Genomic DNA, 20,832 nt, shown 5'->3' with positions numbered 1-20,832 from the left:
CTCTGCCCTATCTAGAGTTTGTCTTTCCCTCCCATGCTCCCCCCTCCCTACCCCACTATGAGTCAGTCTCCTTATATCAGAGAAAACATTCGGCATTTGGGTTTTTTGGCGCTATTTGCTGATGATATGATTCTATACCTAGAAGAGCCAAAAACTCCACCAGAAAACTTCTAGAACTAGTAAATGAATTTGACAAAGTAGCAGGATATAAAATCAACACTCACAAATCAAAAGCACTTCTATATATCAGTGACAAATCCTCTGACAGGGAAATGAGGAAAACCACCCTATTTACAATAGCTTAAAAAAAAATACTTGGGAATCAACTTGACGAAAGAGGTGAAAGATCTAAACGATGAAAACTACAGAACCCTAAAGAAAGAAATCACAGAAGACCTTAGAAAATGGAAAGATCTACCTTGCTCTTGGATAGTCAGAATTAATATTAACAAAATGACTATACTACCAAAAACACTATACAGATTTAATACAATTATGATCAAAATCCCTGTGGCATTCCTCATAGAAATAGAAAAAGCAATCATGAAATTCATATGGAAAAATAAGAGACCCAGAATAGCTAAAGCAATCCTTAGCAGGAAGAGTGAAGCAGCTGGCATCACTATACCAGACCTTAAACTATACTTCAGAGCAATAGTTTAACAAAAACACCAAAACAGACTGGTAGGCCAATGGTACAGAATAGAGGACACAGAGACTAACCCACAAAATTACAATTATCTTATATTAGACAAAGGTGCCAAAAACATGCATTGGAGAAAAGATAACATCTCCAACAAATAGTGCTTGGAAAACTGGAAATCCGTGGAAATCCACTTTTCTTAGCCTCCCTGTAGAAGTAGATGATTCTAGTTCTGGATTTAAAGATGTATACAATAAGCCTGAAACAATTTCTCGTAGCAAATAACAAGTTTTCATCAAAACCCACAAAGCGAAGGCTCATGTGTACAGAAAGCTGTGATGATTTGGATCTGAAAGTTACCTAGGGAAAAAAATACATGGCCCACCCTAAGCCTGCAAATATCTCTGCAAACTGAGAAAAACAACAATGATGCCGTAACTAAACACAGCCCTTTAAAGGGACCCAACTGCAAGGCCATGAGAATATGGCTTCTAGAACAGGAAGCTCTCGAAGAAGAGACTGACTGTGTGACACGGAAGAAACTCAGTTCCAAAGCTGAACTGTGGAACTTCCCCACCTGGCATACGAAACTCCGGTTTCAATAACTGTTTTATGCCTTGGTCTCCTACTTCTATCATTTGTGTCTTCTTGGAGTCTGTTTCTATTTATATATCTTCTCCTCATTATGAGTCATATTTTCCTGCTTCTTGGAATGTCTAGATAATTTTGATTGTATGTCCAATACTGGACATTTTACCACCTTGTTGGGTTACTAAGATATTTTTTATTCCTATAAATATTCTTGAGTTTTGTTCTTCCCAGGTAAGTTACTTGAAAACACTTTGATCCTTTTGATACTCACTTTCCAGCTCTGTTAGGTGACCAAGGCAGTCTTTCATCCAGAGCTAATTTTTCCCCATCATGAAGCAAGGCCTTAATAAGTCCTCCTTCTAATGCCCCATGTTTGGGAGGTTTTCCTCACTTCATTTCCAGCTGTGTTTGAGTGTCAGGATTGTTCTACCTGATCTTTCTGAGTGGTTCTTTCCCCAGCCTTTAGTAGTTTCTTTGTGTGCGCATAATGATTAGGACTCAGTTGAGATGGCAGAACTCTGCAAGGGCTAACTCTCTCCTGGGCAGCTCTTTCTTGTAGTTTTTCTTTTTCTGCAGGGCTGGGAGCCAGATCCAGGGTGGTGCACGTTTTTAGGCACTGAGCTACACTCCAGCCTTTCTTTCTCTTGGTTGTGAACTCTAGCCACCAGGCCTTCCTGCGCTGCCAACTCAGCCCTCAACTCAGGGAGCCCACTGGGCTCTACCTTGGCCCTCCTCCCCGTGCCAAGACTGGGAACCTTCTCTATACAGTACGTGGGACAAAACATGCACTTGGCTTCTTTGTTTCCCCTTCATCAGGGACCACCGTCCTGTCCAGGGTCTACAAAGAGTTGCCTTATTTGCTTTGTTTATTCCGTCAGTTGTTTAAAGCAGGAGAGTAAATCTTGACTCCCTGTCACTCCATCTTGACCAGGAGTGTAGTTTTGCCTGTTTCTTTCCACTATGATTATTTTTATCCATTTTTAAAATACCATCTTTAAACATGTTAGACATGGCTTATAACTAGCTAGAAGTACTGCAATATAAAAGAAATGGCAACATATGTGTGTAGACTCTCGTACTAGAATTCTTGAGAACTGGATTGTAAATCTACTTTGTTTTACAAATTATTATGTCCTCTGTCATAAAAAGTATGGACAGAGGATAAAACGTATGGACCATGGATTTCTTTGGTACCATGTAACTTGATCATTGCACGATTCTGTAAAACTCAAAAAAAACTCAAGAAGATTTTAACTTACTTTCAGAAGATGGGAAGAGGATGTAGGAAGGGTGCCAGATTGAGGAGGGGAGAAGCAGCTACAAATTGAATTGAGTGGAGAATGACTAATGGTGAGAGGAGAGGTGGGCATGTTCAGGAATTGAGAGCCCTAGAAAACAGTGGAGGAAGGGAAGGGCTGGAGGAAATGCTGAGAAGCAAGAGGGGTGAAACAGAAGGTGAATCGAACATCTTCAGATGAAATAGTTCCCTAACTTAAGCCATCTCATTGGTGCCAACTGGGGAAAAGAAAATTGCACATGCTATCAGATAGCTAGAAATTACTATAAATTCTGTTATAAGAATCACATACTTAGGTGGGTGTGGTGTTGCACACCTGTAATCCCAGTGGCTTGGGAGGCTGAGGCAGGAGGATCTCGAGTTCAAAGCCAGCCTCAGCGATTTAGTTGCCCTAAGCAACTCAGCGAAGCTTTGTCTCTAAATAAAATTTAAAAAAGGGTTGAGGATGTGGCTCAGTGGTTAAGTGCCCCTGGGTTCAATCCCTGGTACTAAAAAATAAAAAAATAAAATACTTGTACTTGATATTTATATAGTTGTTTAATGAATAATAATAATAATAATAATTTCCCTTTTGTAGAAGCCATGGAAACTTACGTTTGTGGGGAGGGGAAAATGATAATTAAAACACCCATGAAAATCTCTTAAGGACTTCAAAACACCATATTCATTCAGAAAGATGCTTTAACTCAAGAGCAATAGACAGTTCCAGAGGAATATTATCAATGATCTATTTTGAGCTTAACAAGCTGAAGGAACTTGACTTTCTCTGTCCCAGAGCTAATGTGGCCTTAAACCCCAGATCACTGGGCTCTTATGAAATAGCCCTGCTCAGTGATACCAAGCTATCAGAAGGTGATTTGGTCAAAATTTTCACCAGAATCTCCATTCTCTGTGTCATGTGGTTGAATATATTATTAGAGACAGAGGTCTGAGTTTTTGGCTGATTGGGTAACTTTCTCCTCATTCAGTAGGGTTATTTGACATGCATACAGGAAGAAATGATCACAGTAGAAAATGAGGGCCCACCATGACTGTGGCTTTTTCTTGTTTGTTTTTTCTCCTTTAAAAATACTTTCATTAGTGCATTATAGTTGTACATAATAGTGAGGTTCATTTTGACCTGTTCACATGTGCATATAACATAGTTTGCTCCATTTCAATCCCCAGTTCCTCCTCTTTCTCTCCCCCCGACACCCTTCCTCTATTGGTCTTCCTTCTATTTATTTATTTTAATTTGGTGCATTATAGTTCCATGTAAAGTTGGAGCACATAGCATAGTTTGGTTAACTTCATTAGAAAGATTAAATCAAGAATGAAACATACAAGCAAAGAAAGGGTAAAAAAAATGACTGACATTAAACCCAGGGTTCAACATGCAGCCAACATAAGCCAAGGGCTGTGAGACGGTCATGATTTTGATTGTTTTCCTGTAGGAATATTAAAGGATTCGTCAAACCAGGGTGATATTTTTTGCCACTCAAGTAACCTTTACATTCCATTTCATAGAAAATAGTAAGTACCTTTAAGTACCAACCTAGCCTGCATATTCATCTATTTCTATACTTAGAACTTGCATTTTATTTCTCTGATATAATTTACACTTGACTACAATAAGGTAGTGAATTAAAAAACCATGTTACTGATATAATTTTCATCAATGATGTGGTTAACAATGCGGGCTCTTAAATGGCTATAATTACATGCCTAGATTAACACTGCTATTAAGTTGAACAGGAAAAGGTTGCTGTTTCCCCATCTAGGTCTATGATCTCCAAAAGGCAAAACAAACTTTTTCTATCAAAAAAAAATAAAAAGTCTCCTTGATTTTAAAGATAATAGTTCCAGTAAGGAAGGTGAAAGTCTGTTCTGAAGAACTCTGCAGAAATTCATGGGCCCATAAGCCCCCCAGAGCCAATCAAGTTCATTAACTTCTAATGAAGTTAATCAAACTATGCCTGGAATACTTTTGTTGAAGTACAATAAATTTAAATATGTTTTCTAAATCCCCCAATTTGGGAGGAGACTCTATTCTTGTTTTAGGATTGGAAAGAAAAGGAGGGGGATGAATCATCCCGACCATACTGAGTATTAGAATAGTACGAAGGTCCCTGTATTCACGGCATTCCTTCTGAAAGGCACAGAGATGAGAGCGGTTTGCTGGTGAGTCACTGTTCTATTTCATCTAGGGACCCGAGTGCGCTCACTGCTCTATTCCCTTAGGGGGTCATGTTCCTCTGCTTAAAAGAATATTGCCTACTCTCTGAGCTAATGATTTGTTTGCAGGATGGAAGTCTCAGAGGTGACGATAACGGCACAGCTTTTATAATGTATCTTTCAGATCTTTGATCTGCTTTTTTTTTTTCTTTTTTTGGAATACATGGGACCCCTCAATAGCAAGATTAAAGATTCCTCTTCAGAGAAGAAAGGCAAAAGTTGAAAACTTAAAAGCGGCTCAGCTTTCCAAATAATATTTTTGTATTTTGTCAATTTGTCAACAGCATGTTCGGTAAACGTGGTCCTTCATTCATGTGATAATTGGATGGTAATCCAGATACCATGTGGGATCATAGGCTTCCCGAGGAAACCCACGGATTTTGTTTTATAGAAGTGGTTAGTGTGAACTAGTCTATGATCGGGCGTATAGGCTCATTCTGAATTCTATTTAATTCAACAAATATTTACTTGGGGCCTAGTAGATGCTAACCATATGTGCCTTCTTTTGTAGGGAATACCAAGAATCAGAATTGGGGTTTGAGAGACTCACGCTCTTCATCAGGTAGCTGAGGCAACTGCTGAAATCGACATGTTGGATGCACATTAGGACAAATCAAATGTGCCTGGCCAAAAGAAATGACATTCGATTTGGGGACAGAAAAAAAGAGGTCACATTCAAGCAGGAGAGGACCAGGGAATGGCTCAGCATCCAAAGACCTGGCAGGATGGGCTGCATTTCCCTGGGGGTAAGCTGGTGCTAGAAATAAGTCCATATTAAGGAACATTATATATGGGGGTGGGGAGTCAGGAGAAGGAGGGGTGACAAAGGACAAGAGGCCAAGGAGGCCAACGAAGAGTTTCAAGCAACAAACACAAAGAGGGAGTTGTGGCTTAGTGTTTTTGAAGCATTTTAAAGCAGATTTGAGTGCATTTTGAACCAAAAATATTTATGTAAACCAATATTTACATGTTTGATAATGTCCTGCAGGTTTTATTTCCAAATAAAAAGATTAGCCCTAACAGTCCTGATCATGCCAGTAATATGAGAAAAGACTTCTCATTTGCACTTAAATCTGAAAGATTATTATTTTTTACTTTTACAGTGATGAAGCTCATCCATGCATAGATTTCCAATCTGCATGAAATGAATGAGGAAGGCGGTGTGTCTCCATAGCACTCTTCAGGTACAGAAAACTAGTTGTTAATGGCTGAATATTTTGAGATGCATTTTTTGCTCTGCTTCTAAGTTCTTTGTGATAGAATATGACCTTACCAAAAATAGAGAGGCAAACTACAAAAAGTATATAAAAATGAACAGCTTTTTAGAGTAAAGAAAAGCAGAGAGAGACAGACTTTGAAAAAGCTGAAACCAGGATTGCAACAAATAAACTTGGGATGTCATCAGAAGATGGTGTTTTATGTGAAGGTTGGGTATACTTTTGTGCCATACAAATTTTTTTTTGTCCCCATAATTACCATTGTGATAGAGAGTATTTCTCTAAGATAAACTTGAAAATGGGAGCAGCTAAACTTATTCTCTACTGAAATTTCACCAGCACTGGTCATTTAACATGGATCTTACTTTTTCTGCTTCATCTCCTGCCATTCTGGGTAGAAAATGTCAGAACCTGGGTAGAAAACAACAGAAGGAACTTCCAAATATACGGCCATAAGACATCATCCTGCTGTAAGCAGATGCTTCTAAGAGTAGTCAGTTACTAATAGACCATAAACATTTTTGGGGCAACAGAGCACACTGAAATTCACCCAAGCTGTCTGCTTCTAAATGCTGCATCTTAATTCCCTCTTTCTGAACATGTATTCATAACAAGATCTTTCCTTATTTTACAAGTAGGGACATCAAGAGTAGTGAGAGGTATTCCAGTGACCTAAGAGACAATATAATTTTTTTGACCCTAATTACTATTATATTCTATTGGAATAAATAAATAAATGCCCCAACAGATCACTGTTCCAGCTAAATGACTTCCCCAGACATCATGAGGTTTTATGATTCCACTTGAGTGATCCCAAAATATTTCAAATATTTTTACGTTAAAAAGTTTGGTTTGCAAACAAATAATTGGGTAATTCAAAGGTTTCTCACAGGCAGTTCTGAATTTCGTTTTTAGATATTCTATTCTAAAATTCTTAATTAGAAACTAGAACCTGACCACGTGGACACACAGAGCTGACCTTTACAACCCATCTAGTTGTTTTCAATAGACTATTTTAACTCCAATTTATCACAAGAAAAATATATTGGGAAAAAGTAGTATTAAGAGAAAGTACTATCAGATATTTTCCAAATTAACATTCAAGCTCAAATTGATAAAGAGGAATAGGAAATAGGAATAGGAATAGGAAAAGTCAAGTGTGTAAGGCAAATTAGCATCCACCAACACTTTCTTTATAGGAATTCCATATACAGTCCAACACTGAGAATTATCAAAATGCATAAGCTTATTTCACATTAGTTACAACTGATTAGTACACATTGTGGACTATTTAAGACAACTGGAAAACAATCAGTTTGAGAATGATGATTTGTCAGCTAGAATAAATCATTTCAACTATTTTATACTCCTCTTAAATGTAGAAGGTACAGTAGGGCACAAAAATATACCCAACCTTCACATAATAAGGAATCAATAGAAATAAAATTACCAATCAAATTAAAATCAATGGTTGAATGAAACTTTCCAACAAAAAATGATTTAACCATTGAGAATGATACAAAAACTAAACTATTTCCCAAAACCAGAGACTTACCAACAACCTGTTCAAGATCACCATCACTTCTTCGCTCCTTCCAGGTCAGCAGGTGGTTGAGGCTGGTTGTATCTGCAGATTCTATATAATTGTTCATTGTCAGCATCATCTGATGGGCTTTTGCAATTCCATAGTGAACTTTGGTTTCGTCTAGCAGAGACAAGTTCATGAGTTCTGCCGTTGTGTCAAAGGCTTGCTGAAAGTACTCAGAAGCTTTGTTGTAGTGTCCCTGCAAAGATAAGAGAGAGAATTTTTTCTTAATTTTTTGTTTCACCATTTCCCACATTTCCTCACCCCTTCTTGGCATGTCCCACACTGATCTTTCCACAATTATGGCAGTTCAGGAAGAACAAGGGGATGGCAAACTGGCTCTCCATTAGATTAGGCTTTTTTCCAGCAGTAGTGATTATTTGCCACTCAAATAATCACTTGAAATTAAATTGTTAAGAACAGCTGTATCTTTTGCTTTGAAGTATGGGAAACTTAAGTTCTTTTGGATAACATGTGGTCAAATGTTGGGCTGGGGATGTAGCTCAGTAGCAGAGCACTTGCCTAGTATGTGTGAGGCACTGGGTTTCGATCCTCAGCACCACATAAAAATAAAGAAATAAAGGCATTCTGTCTGTCTATAACTACTAAAAAAAATGTGGTCAAATTTTGGCTGTTTCATATGGTTGTATCAAGAAGTCTGGAAAGAATTGAATTCACATTGATTTGGATACAATGTTATTACTTATCATCCTGAATTGCCTGATGCAATATTTTTACTACCTTTCGTTTTAAGTCACAGCAAGAGCTGTGATTAAAATCTGGTCGTCACAGACCAGTGGAAACAGCTGTATCTATGGCTCCTTCACTTAGCCATCCCCACCCCCATATAAGTACTAGTCATTCTTCACTGAAGATGTTGTCCCAGATTTCTAAACAATATGCTCTTGACAGTGCAAATGAAAGCATCATCTAAACTTGACTCAGTTGAAAAAAATCAAGCTTTTTTTTTTTTTTTCATCCCACCTCTCCTAAAAGCTGTTGTCCACAAATAAATAGTAGTTACCTAGCTCTTACGAAGCTCAGGGCCAGTGGTAAATATTCATGTATATCATGTCATTAACCTTACAAGGCCTCCTATGAGGACAGTGTTATTATTACTTCACAGATGATGAAATTGAGTCACAGAGAGATGCCCCTCCCAAATTGCCTCAACATCCTCATTACAACTCTTCCTTAAAGGAGGATTGAGCTACACCTGTAAGGACTCTAAAGAAGAGAATTTCCTCTCCTCACTGGCCTATAACCCTTTGTTTTTCCTGTTCCATCCCCGGCACTCCCCTTTACCCCCCCCCCCCCCCCGCCCCTTCCAGGCACATAAACAAAATCATGATACCCAGTTAGAAGTAATAACTTCTAGCCCTCTTTAGCATAGTGGGGGATGCAGATCTCAATGACCTATTATACATTTTCTTAGTAACTAAGTGCATGAAAGTCCCTACATTAGGAGGTGATAAGAAGATGGAAATATTAATTACCCTGATTTGATCAGTATACATTATATATATGTATTGAAATACTATGCCACATCTCATAAATGCAGACAAGTGTTATGTGTTACTCAAAATTTTAAAAATGCCTAAAGAGATAGAAAGGCCAACTACCCTAATTTGATCTTTACATATTGTATACATACTGTTCCCCATAAGAATGTACAATTAAATGATGATGATGATGTTGATCCTGTACTCAGGTTTAAAATAATAACAAAGTTAAAAAATGCATAAACTGTCTCTTGAAAAGAAATCCTTACAAGAGGGAATGTTTTGCTGGTTATTGATTTATTTATTTTTTGGCAGTGCTGGGGATTGAACCCAGGGCCTTGTGCATGTGAGGCAAGCACTCTACCAGCTGAGCTATACCCCCCAGCCCTTGCTGTGAGTTTTTAAGTCATCTTCTCACACCATTTTATGAAGACAATGGGCATAAAAACTGTAGAATCTGGTGTCTACCAAACAACAGTACAGGTAGAATATGCCAAACCCCATGAACCTCTCTATAATTACAGCATGCAGAGAGTAGTCAGACTGATTGATAAAAGAAGTTGCTAGCAAGGCGAGGAGGATGATGAGCAGGACTTGTGTGACTGTTGTGTTGCACACATGAGCACACAGCCATGGCATGTTATATGCCCGTAAGGACAGTCTAGGAGAACTGTCTACTCAAAGGACTCCTTCTAAGCAGGTCTGTTCATTTAAACAGAATTCCTGCATATTATGGAAGGAATAGTTTTTGTTTGTTGAGGTAAGCAACCTTTTCTCATTAAAAATAATAAAACAGGAGTTATATAACAAAAAGATTAATCAGGAAAAAAACCCTAACAAAGACTTCATATGCCAATTAAACAAACTATAATTGAGAAATAATGCAAATGATGAAAATAAAATTATTGATTGCCCTGGTAGACATTAAAGATTTAGGACAAAATATATGATTAGACTAAACACTGCATGTTTTTACAAACAGAGAAATTTAAATATCTCATTTTTCTAGTTTTCCTAATTGTACTTCAGAGCTTTAGGCTGCATGTAGCTTCAAGTGAGAGTTTTAATTAGGAGAATTAGGGAATGTAAGTAAGTGGACTTATATTTACATTTCCAGAATTACTTTTATACATTATTACTTTAAAATTAACCCACTCCTTCACCTGTTCATTCATCAGGCCCCCACCCTGTGCTAAGTTCCATGCCAGGCACTGGAAATTCTGCATTGAATGGGGGAGTGTGAAGTCAAGGTGGTGAGCCTGCTATTAGTGGAGAGAATAATATGCCTAAAATTTTGATCAGATCATATAACGAGTGTTTGTCCCTTCTAAAACAGATGTATTTTAATTGTTCTTACATAGGTAAATGTAAATGTCTCAGATAGTGCCTAATATTCCATCTTATATATTATATATATATATATATATATATATATATATATATATATATATATATATATAAAACTGCCATAAAACTGGTATCATCATATGTTTCTCTATTTCAAAACACAGCCAAAGTAAAACACAACATTAATTTTTCTCAGATGCAAGCAATTTTATACATACCGTTTTAGAATGTGATTTTGCCCATACATACTGTATTTATAGATTTTTGATTTGTTTTCAGGAGTTTATTATCTAGATTTAATCTCTTCTCCAAAAGTTTGGTATGACTTTTAGTTGTTCATTTATGTTCTCAAATAATCTCTATTCTATTATAAAACTTGGAAGATTCCAGAAATTACTCTTGGAAATCTTAAAGGTGATTTGAGACTATGCAGTGAATTTATGTACTTCATAAATACATTGTATGGGAAGAGGACAACTTTGTTTCAGGTTGTAAATGTCTCTGATAAGATTTTAGAGGACAGTTCTAGCACAGGATCTCAATGACATCATAGACTTTGAAACAAAGCTTGAATTATTACATTATAACATAGAATTTTTATGCATTATTCTGATTCTTACCAGATTCTTCTTTATGTCCAAAATGTCACTCTCACCAATGAACAAGCTCAAAATAAATGGGCATTTTCTCAGTGCTAAGGATAAATCATTTCCTACCCAATTTTCTTATCATTTTAGTGTTGAAACTCCCATTCTTTTAACAATGTGATTATCCTCTAATCTTATTAAGGAATGAGAAATCTCATAAAAGGTCTATACCTGGTTATCTCCCCTAAAACATTCTCATTTCACCAGTTTATATTAATTATATATTTTTAATTAACATTCCATCAAAAGAACATATTCAGAGAGTGGAATGGGTGGCCCATCTTCCATGATTATATAGTGAAAGGTAAATTAACTAGGATAAGGATATTTTAAAAGATGTGGTAACTGTAATTATAACAATACTTTAATAATCACAAAAATTCTAACGCCAATATTTTTCCAAGTATAGTTTTCTATTATAATTTTTGTCTTATAATAATATTATTTATTGGGAATTTTTGTTAAGAATATGATGATAATAACTTGTGTGAGTAATATGAAGCTAGAGAGGGTATGGGTAGGGTGGTTTGTGGAGGGCCTAACATAGGTAGACCAAGAAGTAGCAGCAGTTTTCTATTTGCTTACCAAGATTCAAGGCAAGTTTTTAAAATGCTAAACTATTGAATAAAAATTAAAGAGAAGTTTAGAATTTCACAGGTGAGAGATTACTGTTCTCAAGTAGTATGAAATTGGTCACAAAAGTGTTCCAATGAACTGACATACTTTGCTCACCATCTCTGTATCAGGTTCATATTTCTAAGTACCAGAATAAAATAATAAGCAGGGCAGACAGGGACCCTGCTCTTATTAAGCTTACACCCTAGCCAGATTAAAGGATGATGACAAGAAGTATCATAAACAAGAGGACTATGAGATAAATTATACAGGGCCTTCTTAGAATTCAGAAAAGGTAAAGAGCCACATGGGTTACTTTGGATTAGGTTGCCAAGGGAAGGCCCCTGGGAAGATGTGGCCTTTCACAGGGATCTGAATGACAAGAAGCCAGTAATGCCAAGTTCAGGGATTGGAGAGCATTCGACTGAAGGCACACATCCCAAGCCAGGGCCTGGCTGCACATGTGAAGTCCAGGAAAGTCACTTTGACTCAGGGGGATGGGGTACGGAAGAGAGTGAGGAAACATTGAAGCTAAAGACAAGCAGAGACCATCTCATACTTCAGGACAGGGTGAGGAATTTCATTTATGTTCTCAGAAGAATGAAAGGTGTAACAGAAGTGTTTTATGTGGAGAAATAAGACCATTTGATTTATATTTTTAAAGGACTACTTTAAAATCCAGTGTGGAGGCTGGCTTATGGTATGGTGTGGTGAAAATGGGTTCTGAGCTTACTATAGGGGCCCAGGGGAGAAAATAAAAAAGTGTCATACATGGATGTGGTGACAGCAACGGAGAGAGACAGAAACTGGTGGGGTTGGCATGCATTTTGGTGGCATAAAGGTAAGGGTTTGCCTCTGGATTGGGTATTGGAGTGGAGTGAAATATAAGAGTTACCCAGGGCTGGTGGATATTGATACTGTCATTTTATTAAGATGGGAAGACTGGAGGGGAGTAGGTGAAGGGAGGGGGAAATACTTTGAGGTGTCTATTAGGAATCCAGGTAGAAATGCTAAGTAAGCAGTTGGCCTTACAGTTCTGGAGTCCAAGGAGAGATCTGGATTGGAGACACAGACTTGGCAGAAGAGAGTTTAAGGGAAAGTTTAAGTGAATGTTTTTAGTAGGATAGATTTAAAATGACCTAAGTGAGCAGTGCCAAATAGACAGTGGGTTATGAGGGGAGAGATCTGAGCTTGAGATAGTAAGGAGGTAAGAGTCACGTGTGTAATATATGCTGGCAACTCTACCAGGCACCATCTGCCTATTGTTAAACCTCCAGTTCTTTAATAGCTAGGCTTCAAGGAAATTTGTTATTAACAATTGAGAGATGAGGAAACTGAGGAGCAAAGAATTTACGTGCTCAGTTAATTAATAGTGGCGGATCCCAGTTCAAATTCCAATGGACAAAACCCAGGGTAGTCCCTCTGGACCTTGCTATAGCTCCCATCTTGGAAAAGTTTAATACCTTTTCCTGAAAATTAATAGTTTCAGCTTGAAAGGCAAATAGCTTATGGAATTGTTTAGCCATATAACTGGAATAAAGGTGTGCACTACAATTAGGAAATGTCCTGAAGCTCCTAAAATTGGATAAAAAGTTGTTGATGTTCTACAAGGAAAACAGGCTTTGCAGAACTGGAAGGAAATGAAAGTTGTTAGCAAGACTCTTACCTTGTCTCAAAATAACAAGAAAGAAACAAAATAACCATCATTTAGCTCTACTAAATTCACTTTGTTATGTCTAGTACCTTTGAAATAATACTCTCAGCAATGACTTTAACAACTTGGTCAGCCTGAAAGTGACCAGTAGTAGTTCTTTTGGCTTGAGGAATGTAATAATAATAATAATAATAATAATAATAATAATAATAATAATAATAATATAATACACAAAATAAATTAACTTTAACAATTTGAGTAATAAATCAGACTTTGTTTTGATGTGTGATATCATAAAAATCCTGTGATGGGATTATTTACTTAATGCCAATCTATTTTTCAGTGAGTATTTACTAAAGGAACCATTAACATATCTCAATCTACTTGTATATTTGGAGCATATATATTTAAAGAGAGCATGAATACCTGGATTCCTCCAAAATTTATATTGGGATATAGATAAACTGGGCTGGGTAAAGGAAATGATTAAGTGTGTGAATAGAGAGCTTACAGAATGGGAGAAAAATCTTTGCCAGCTGCTCCTCTGACAGGGGATTAGTATCCAGAATACATAAAGAACACTTAACACCTCCCAGTAGCTAGGCAGGCCAAGGCAGGGGTATTGTGAGTTCAAAAACAGCCTCAGCAACTCAATGAGACACTGCTTCTAAAACAAAATATAAAAAAGGGTTGGGGCTGTGGCTCAGTGGCTAAGTGCCCCTGGGTTCAATCCCTGGTACCAAACAAACATAAAACCCCTTAACACCAAAATACCAAGTAATCCAACCAATAAATGAGCAAAAGAACTAGACAAACATTTCTCGAAAGAAGAAATACAAATGACAAATATATTAAAAAAATGTTCTACAACCCTGGCAATCAGGGAGGTGCAAATCCAAACTACATGGATATTTCATCTTATTCTAGTTAGAGCGGCAATCATCAAGAATACTTCTAATAATAAATTCTAGCAAGGATGTCCGGGGACAGGTACTTGCATATATTGTTGGTGGGACTGCAAATTAGTATGACCCCTTTGGAAAGAAGTATGGAGATTCCTCAAAAGACTAGGAATGGAACCACCATATGACCCAGCCCTCCCACTCCTTGGTATTTATCCAGGAGAAATAAAACCAGTGTTCAATAGTCATACATACACCCCATTGTTTACACCAGTACAATCCACAACAGCTAAGTTATGGAACCAGCCCATGTTCCCACTAACAGATGAATGGATAAAGAAAATGTGGCATATATACATGATTAAATTTTACTCTCCATAAAGAAGAATGAAATTATGGCATTTGCAGGTAAATGAATGGAACTGGAGACCATCATGCTAAGAGAAATAAGCCAGACTGCAGAAGTCAATAGTCAAATGTTTTCTCTCATATGGAGAAGCTAGAGCAAAGTAAGGAAAAACAGTGTGGGGAGGGGATCCCATGAAAATGGAGGGGAAACCAGGGGAGAGTGTCGGGGGGAGACAGGATAAGGGAGAAAATACAGGGTGAAATAAAAATTATTCTATGTACATATATGAATATAACACAGTAAATTACATCTTTCAGTATGTATACAAAGTACCAATTTAAAGAAAGCAATAAATAAATAGGAGGAAGAACAGTAGAGGAAGGGTAAGCAGGGAGGGAAAGAGGAACGCTGGGGATGGAAATGGAGAAAGCTATATTCTTGCATGTATTGTTATGTTATGATGAGCCCCAATATTATGTCTAACTAGAATGCACTAACAAAACATTTTTAAAAAATGAAAAGAGTGTGTGTGAGAGACTACAATAGAAATAAATGAATAAAAAGATTTACTTTGGGCAGTTAACACAGCCTTTGGATATTGCAGCATGTCTCTAGCCTTTAGATATTAGACTCTTCTCCAAGAATCAAAAATTAGAGAATAAAACAACCCACTGGTGAGATATAAGCTCTCAGCAAAAAATGTTTTGAGAAAATGCAAGTATAGAAATATTACCCCTCAGTACAGTTTACTGTCCCATTTCCTTGTCTTTCTGCAATTAGAAACATGCAGGCCGACAGCTGATGTTTGTGTCATCTAAAGGGCTGTGTTCTGGGTGTTGTTGGGTGGGAGGGTCAAATGACTTGTTCTTTTTATACTTCTGTTTTGAAGAACAGCCCTGTGTCTTTCTATTGGAAATGTCTGACCCTCTAAGATCAGCTTCCCTTAGACAGTAGGCCTCACCAGGGCGTAAGTCAAGTCTTGGTTTAACCACTGTGTCCTGAAAAGTAAACAAAAGCAAACCTGAAGCTATGAGAGGGGTCTACAGAGCAGACAGCAGCACCTTGGAGATGGCTGGAGGGGGCAGCAGAGGAGGCCACAACAGACACCTGGGCACACCTGGGGCAACAGGTGCACAAAAAAAGAGGGGAAACAGGGAGGAAGAGAGGGGAGGAGGAGAGGACCAGGGGAGGGAGCAAGAATCAGGGGCCAGGAAGGCGGAGGCAGGAGAGAACGGAGCCAGGTGGGTGGGGAGGTGAGAGTCAAGAGAAGATGGGAAGGTGCATGAACCAGAAGGAGCAAGACAGAGGGCTGGGGAACAGAAGCACCTCATTTGTAAAGACTTTGTCCAAAGCAGGAACTGAAGGGACATTAGTTTCATTCATTCAAATTAATTTCAAACTTATTTTTTAAAAAATCCTAAATTGTTCTGAAACCAAGTTAATTTTATAACAAATCATAGAACAGCGAGCATGGTGGGTTTGAATGGCACTGCCACTTAGAATGTGGGAGGCCTGGCTTAACTCTGAGGGTCTGATAAGGGCAATTATGTGACACCACTAAGAGTGGAGAGAATAGCAAAATAGCTGACGCTCACCTACGTCTCTCGCTCAAAAGCACTTCTGTCCATGCCTTACCTGTATTAATTCAGTTCTTGCAACCACCTTATGAGGTGATAAAACCGAGGTGCCCCAGGGTGTGGAGCTTGCCCCAGGTTCCACGTCTTAAAGCAGAACAACAGGGCTGACAAGCCAAGCAGTTTGATTTCAGAGTTGATGCTTTTAATCACTATGTACCCAGCCTCCCCAAACAGATGGACACAGTCTACAGCAGGAGAACAGAATCACCCTTGGAAAACAACGGAACTTATTATTCATGATTTAAACAGTAATGATAACTAGAGAAATAAACTTCTTTCCTAAGATTTCTGAAGGAAAATCTGGGTAACTGAAGACAAAATCAGAAGAAAATAAATCTAAAGTCCATATGATCCGTGCATTTTATATTCTTTGACTGTGTGATAGTTTTATTTATTAATTATAATGCAGATTTTTTTTCCTCCTCTTCCTGTTTTTTTTTTTTTAAATTTATATATTTTTAAATTTTTGCACACAGACAATCTGTTGTTCAAATTCCATTCTAGGTTTTCTTTGGAATCTCTCTTGGGATTGTGGTTTTCTCCCTGGGGGACTTAGTTGGGGGGAATCACACCTGGGCTCCAAGAATGTGGAGCTAGAAAGATGAATGAATGGTTCCTGTGGCCAGATAAGAGCCCCGTGCTATTATGAGGTTCCTTTGACTTCAAATATTTTAATTGATCCCCCAATCCAAAGTCACTCCATTGGCTGTGAATATGGCTCAGGTTGAAGAGCCTGTGGGGACCGAGCCCATATGCCACTTAAGAGCTAGAAGAAGAGCAGGAGGCAGTATTTGCCTTTCCAGCCCTTGCTTTGAACATTAACTGTGTTGTCCAGCCCTGGCCTTTCTGCATCAACCATGTGAGAAGGTGAGGATCAAATGGGAAAAGATTTTTAAAACTGTGAATTTCTCCATAAACAAGAAACACCAATACTCACTTTTTCGTTATAGATGTCCCCAAGCATTGTACTCGCTTTCACAACATCTGCGTTTTGAAAATTGTTCTTTGTAATGTTCACAACTCTTTTCAAGTATTGAATTGCTTCTGTCATCTGTCCTTGGCTAGAATAAATAAAACCAGAAACCTTTGGAGTATCTGCTCACTTAACGTCATAGTGAAAAGAAGATAGTTTTGTCTTTGTTGTAGAACATGCAAGAAGATCTGTCAGGACAAAGATTAAGGGTACAAATACTAAATTGCTAATATGTGTGTCTCTGTTGGAAAATACAATGAGTAAGCTTGAACTTATAAACCCTCATCATTATGGAAATTGCTACGAGAAATAAATCTGGTAGTTCTCCAAAAATTTTAAACACGGAGGAATCATATGGCCCAGAAAATTTACTCCAAAGTATATAAATACTACAAAAAATATGTCCACATAAAAACTCATCACGAATATTCATAGCAGCATTATTTATAATAACCAAGGAATGGAAACAAACCAAATGTCTATCAACTGATGAATCAATTGACAAAATGTAGTATATCCATTCAATGGAGTATTATTCAGTCATTAAAAAGGAGTGAAGTACTCATATATGTTAAAATATGGATGAAACTTGACACATGAGAAATGAAAAAATCTAGACATAGAAGATTATTTATTGTATGATTCCATTTATACAAAGAGGCAAATTCATGAAGACAGAAGTATGTTAGTGGCTGCTAGAAGATGAAAGGAGGGGATGAGGAAGTGAGTAATAATTAGGACAGTATTTCTTTTAAGGGTGATGCAAAGGTGCTGGAATTAGACAATGGTTTAATGGTTACACAATTCTGTGAATATATTAGAAACCACTGAATTGTAGAATTTAAAAGGGTGAATTGTACAATATCTGACAATATCTTCTTCGTAGGATAGCATCCCAAAGCTTTCATAAGTAATTTATGTCTCAATAAAGGTTTTTTTTTTTTAATTAGAAAGTTTAGACAATGTGAATGTGTTATTCCTGCAAGCTTCCTTCAGCAATGCAATCTCAGGTGTCACTAAAGTCACCCATACAAGTGAAATATATTTGGTAAAATGCTCAGAAAGACGATTTCTAGCAGAGTGCTTGGCATGTACTAAACATTTAAACATTTTTGAATGAGGGAGTGGTTGAATATTCAAGAAGGGAAGCACACAATGCACATGCGAGCTAAGCTTCAGGGTGAACTGTGAGAACTTGAGCCATATGGATGTTTGGAATTCATGATCAAACTCATTTCTGGATATTTCAGTATCATCAAGAGACTTCAAGAGTCTAGAAAATGAACTAAAACATGTTTTTTTGGGGGGAATACGGTTGTAATCCTTGGCAAGTTCCATTGACAGTTTGAAGAGATAAATGTATAGTATTTATGAGAGTTAACCCCATATTCTCACATGGGGCTAACTGTGATAAATACCTTGTATATAGTGCCTTGAACCTGGAGCATATTCATTTGACTGTCTTCAGAAGAGCAAGTCCAGAGCTCCAAGGTAAATCTGCTATTAAAAGGCAGCCGAAAGAATTTTCTTTTTTTTTTTTTGGTACCAGGGATTGAACCCAGGGGTGCTTAACAACTGAGCCACATCCCTATCCCTTTTTATTTTTATTTTGAGACAGGGTCTTGCTAAGTTTCTTAGGGCCTTGCTAAGTTCCTGAGGCTGGCCTTGAACTTGCGATCCTCCTGCCTCAACCTCCCAAGTCTTTGGAATTACTGGTGTGTGCTACCACTCCTGGCCAACTGAAAGAATTTTAAAGACAATCTAGTGAATGTAATGGTGATCTCAAAGCAAGGCCCCCTCTTCCCTCCAACACATACTTCCTCTGTGGCCTCAGAGACTGCTATGGCAGGACCCACCTCCTATAATCATCTGCCTGCAAATCTCTATTCCTGGCCCTGATTCTCCTTTCCAATTTCCCGGATGTTCTTAGCCTTGCAGCTCCCTCCAGGTGGTTATCGTTGAGGATGATATGTAATGAAGAAGCTGAGAGCATTTTTACAATGCTCTGTAGGGAGTTTCTTCATAGGATAGCATCCCAAGGCATTCATAAGAAATTTAGTGAATTTTTGTCCAAAACAAATGGAATTTCTCATAGAGATATAATTTCTGTGGTTTTGAAATGTGACTCCAAATTCTTTTTTAAAAAATATTTATTTTTTAGTTGTAGTTGGACATAAGACCTTTATTTTATTTTATTTTTTTATGTGGTGCTGAGGATGGAACCCAGGCCTCGCTAGGTGAGTTCTCTACTGCTGAGCCACAACCCAGGCCCCTCCAAATTCTTTTAGCTATTGATAAGATCAAACCTACATCTCAAACAGTGATATGCTATTGGGGCTATTCTAAAGAATATGTCACAAGAATATGCCAGAAAACATTTTTTTTTTTTTTAGTGGTGATAGGGATTGAACACTTACTGATCTGCATGTGAATGCCACACCACCCATTTCATGGATGAAGCCACTGAGATGTTGAACAACAGACTGAATAGTCATCAGCCCTCCCCTGCAACCTCACATGACTCTTCTCTCACTCAAATGACCACAGCGTTGCCCTAACCCTATAGAATGTTAAGTCCCGTGCTGCTGGGGACCAATCTTGCCATCCCAAGGAGAACACACAGCTGACGGCTGGGCTGTGAGATGGATAGACCTGGAGACCAGATGGTGTCTTGAGTATCTGGATCTAATGATGCATTAAACTGGTGTAAACCTGGACATCTCCTTTGCGTGAAACCAGACTTTCCCTCTTTTTTCCCCTTTTATACTGTTTGATTTGAATAAAAAAAAAAATCAGAAAACATTTTTACAGGAGGTTATTGGAAATAGATAGGGCAGGATTAGGGGTATCAATTTGCATAACTTCCAACGATTTGGGTGATAACATTCATTTTCACAGATAAACTGTGGTATGTTTGTAAAGATAAATTGGATTACTTTTTAAAAATATTTTTAGTTATAAATGGACACAATACCTTTATTTGTTTATCTTTTATGTGGTGCTGAGGATTGATCCCAGTGCCTCACACGTGCTAGGCAAGTGCTCTACCACTGAGCCACGGCCTCCATAAACTGGATTACTGTAAAGCCATTGTGTGTTGTGGTGGATGTTGGGGATCTAGGTGGGAATCCTAGCTTGACCCCTTACGTGAGTAACCTTGATCATATTAAAGTTATGAAACTAAAGGAAACTTCCATTTCCTCATTTTAAAAATGACCTCAAGTTGCTGTGAGATGAAGAATTGTGTAAATATATAACCTGGCACACAGTAGGGATTCAATAAGTGGCAGCTATTATTATTATTTCTCAGTGAAATAAACAATGATCACATTCACAGCTCTCTACTTGGCATTGCCTACTAGGAGCTGAGAAGAAAATTTAATTTAGCTAAGCATTACTTTATGAAAACCTTTCACCATGCAGTGAACTAAATACTGTAATTTAGTGACTGCTCTGCAAAAAACAGACACATTAAGTCCTGCTGTCTGTTTTCTCAGGGTGGGATAAAAAAAAACTAACATTTTGTTGTTGTTGTTGTTAATTTAAGTATCAGATGCTATCAAATACATTTTTTCTTAATTTCTTATTGGTAAAAGAATGATTGACATATCTGAAATAAAATGGAATTTCACATTTTCTGAAGTTGTGAATACTGTTTT

The 20,832-nt window shown here is 37.6% G+C and overlaps 1 protein-coding gene and 1 non-coding gene across 2 annotated transcripts in view; both read right to left on the bottom strand.

The window, feature by feature from the left end:
* Nucleotides 1–20,832, bottom strand: part of Ttc29 (tetratricopeptide repeat domain 29) — a 126,313-nt gene that overhangs the window by 9,402 nt on the left and 96,079 nt on the right. The window contains exons 8-9 of the mRNA XM_076864083.2: nucleotides 17,138–17,261; nucleotides 7,507–7,746 (exon numbers count right to left, since the gene is read on the bottom strand). Of these exons, the coding sequence (XP_076720198.1) occupies nucleotides 7,507–7,746; nucleotides 17,138–17,261 (364 nt within the window). The remainder of the gene's footprint in view (nucleotides 1–7,506; nucleotides 7,747–17,137; nucleotides 17,262–20,832) is intronic.
* Nucleotides 9,359–9,431, bottom strand: Trnav-cac (transfer RNA valine (anticodon CAC)). Its single transcript has one exon. It is a non-coding gene; the product is annotated as a tRNA-Val (tRNA).

This window comes from Callospermophilus lateralis, chromosome 8 (genome assembly GCF_048772815.1).
Source record: "Callospermophilus lateralis isolate mCalLat2 chromosome 8, mCalLat2.hap1, whole genome shotgun sequence".
NCBI classification, from domain to species: domain Eukaryota; kingdom Metazoa; phylum Chordata; class Mammalia; order Rodentia; family Sciuridae; genus Callospermophilus; species Callospermophilus lateralis.
The sequence above is the reverse complement of the archived record's forward strand: the minus strand, read 5'-3'. Positions and strand labels throughout refer to the sequence as shown.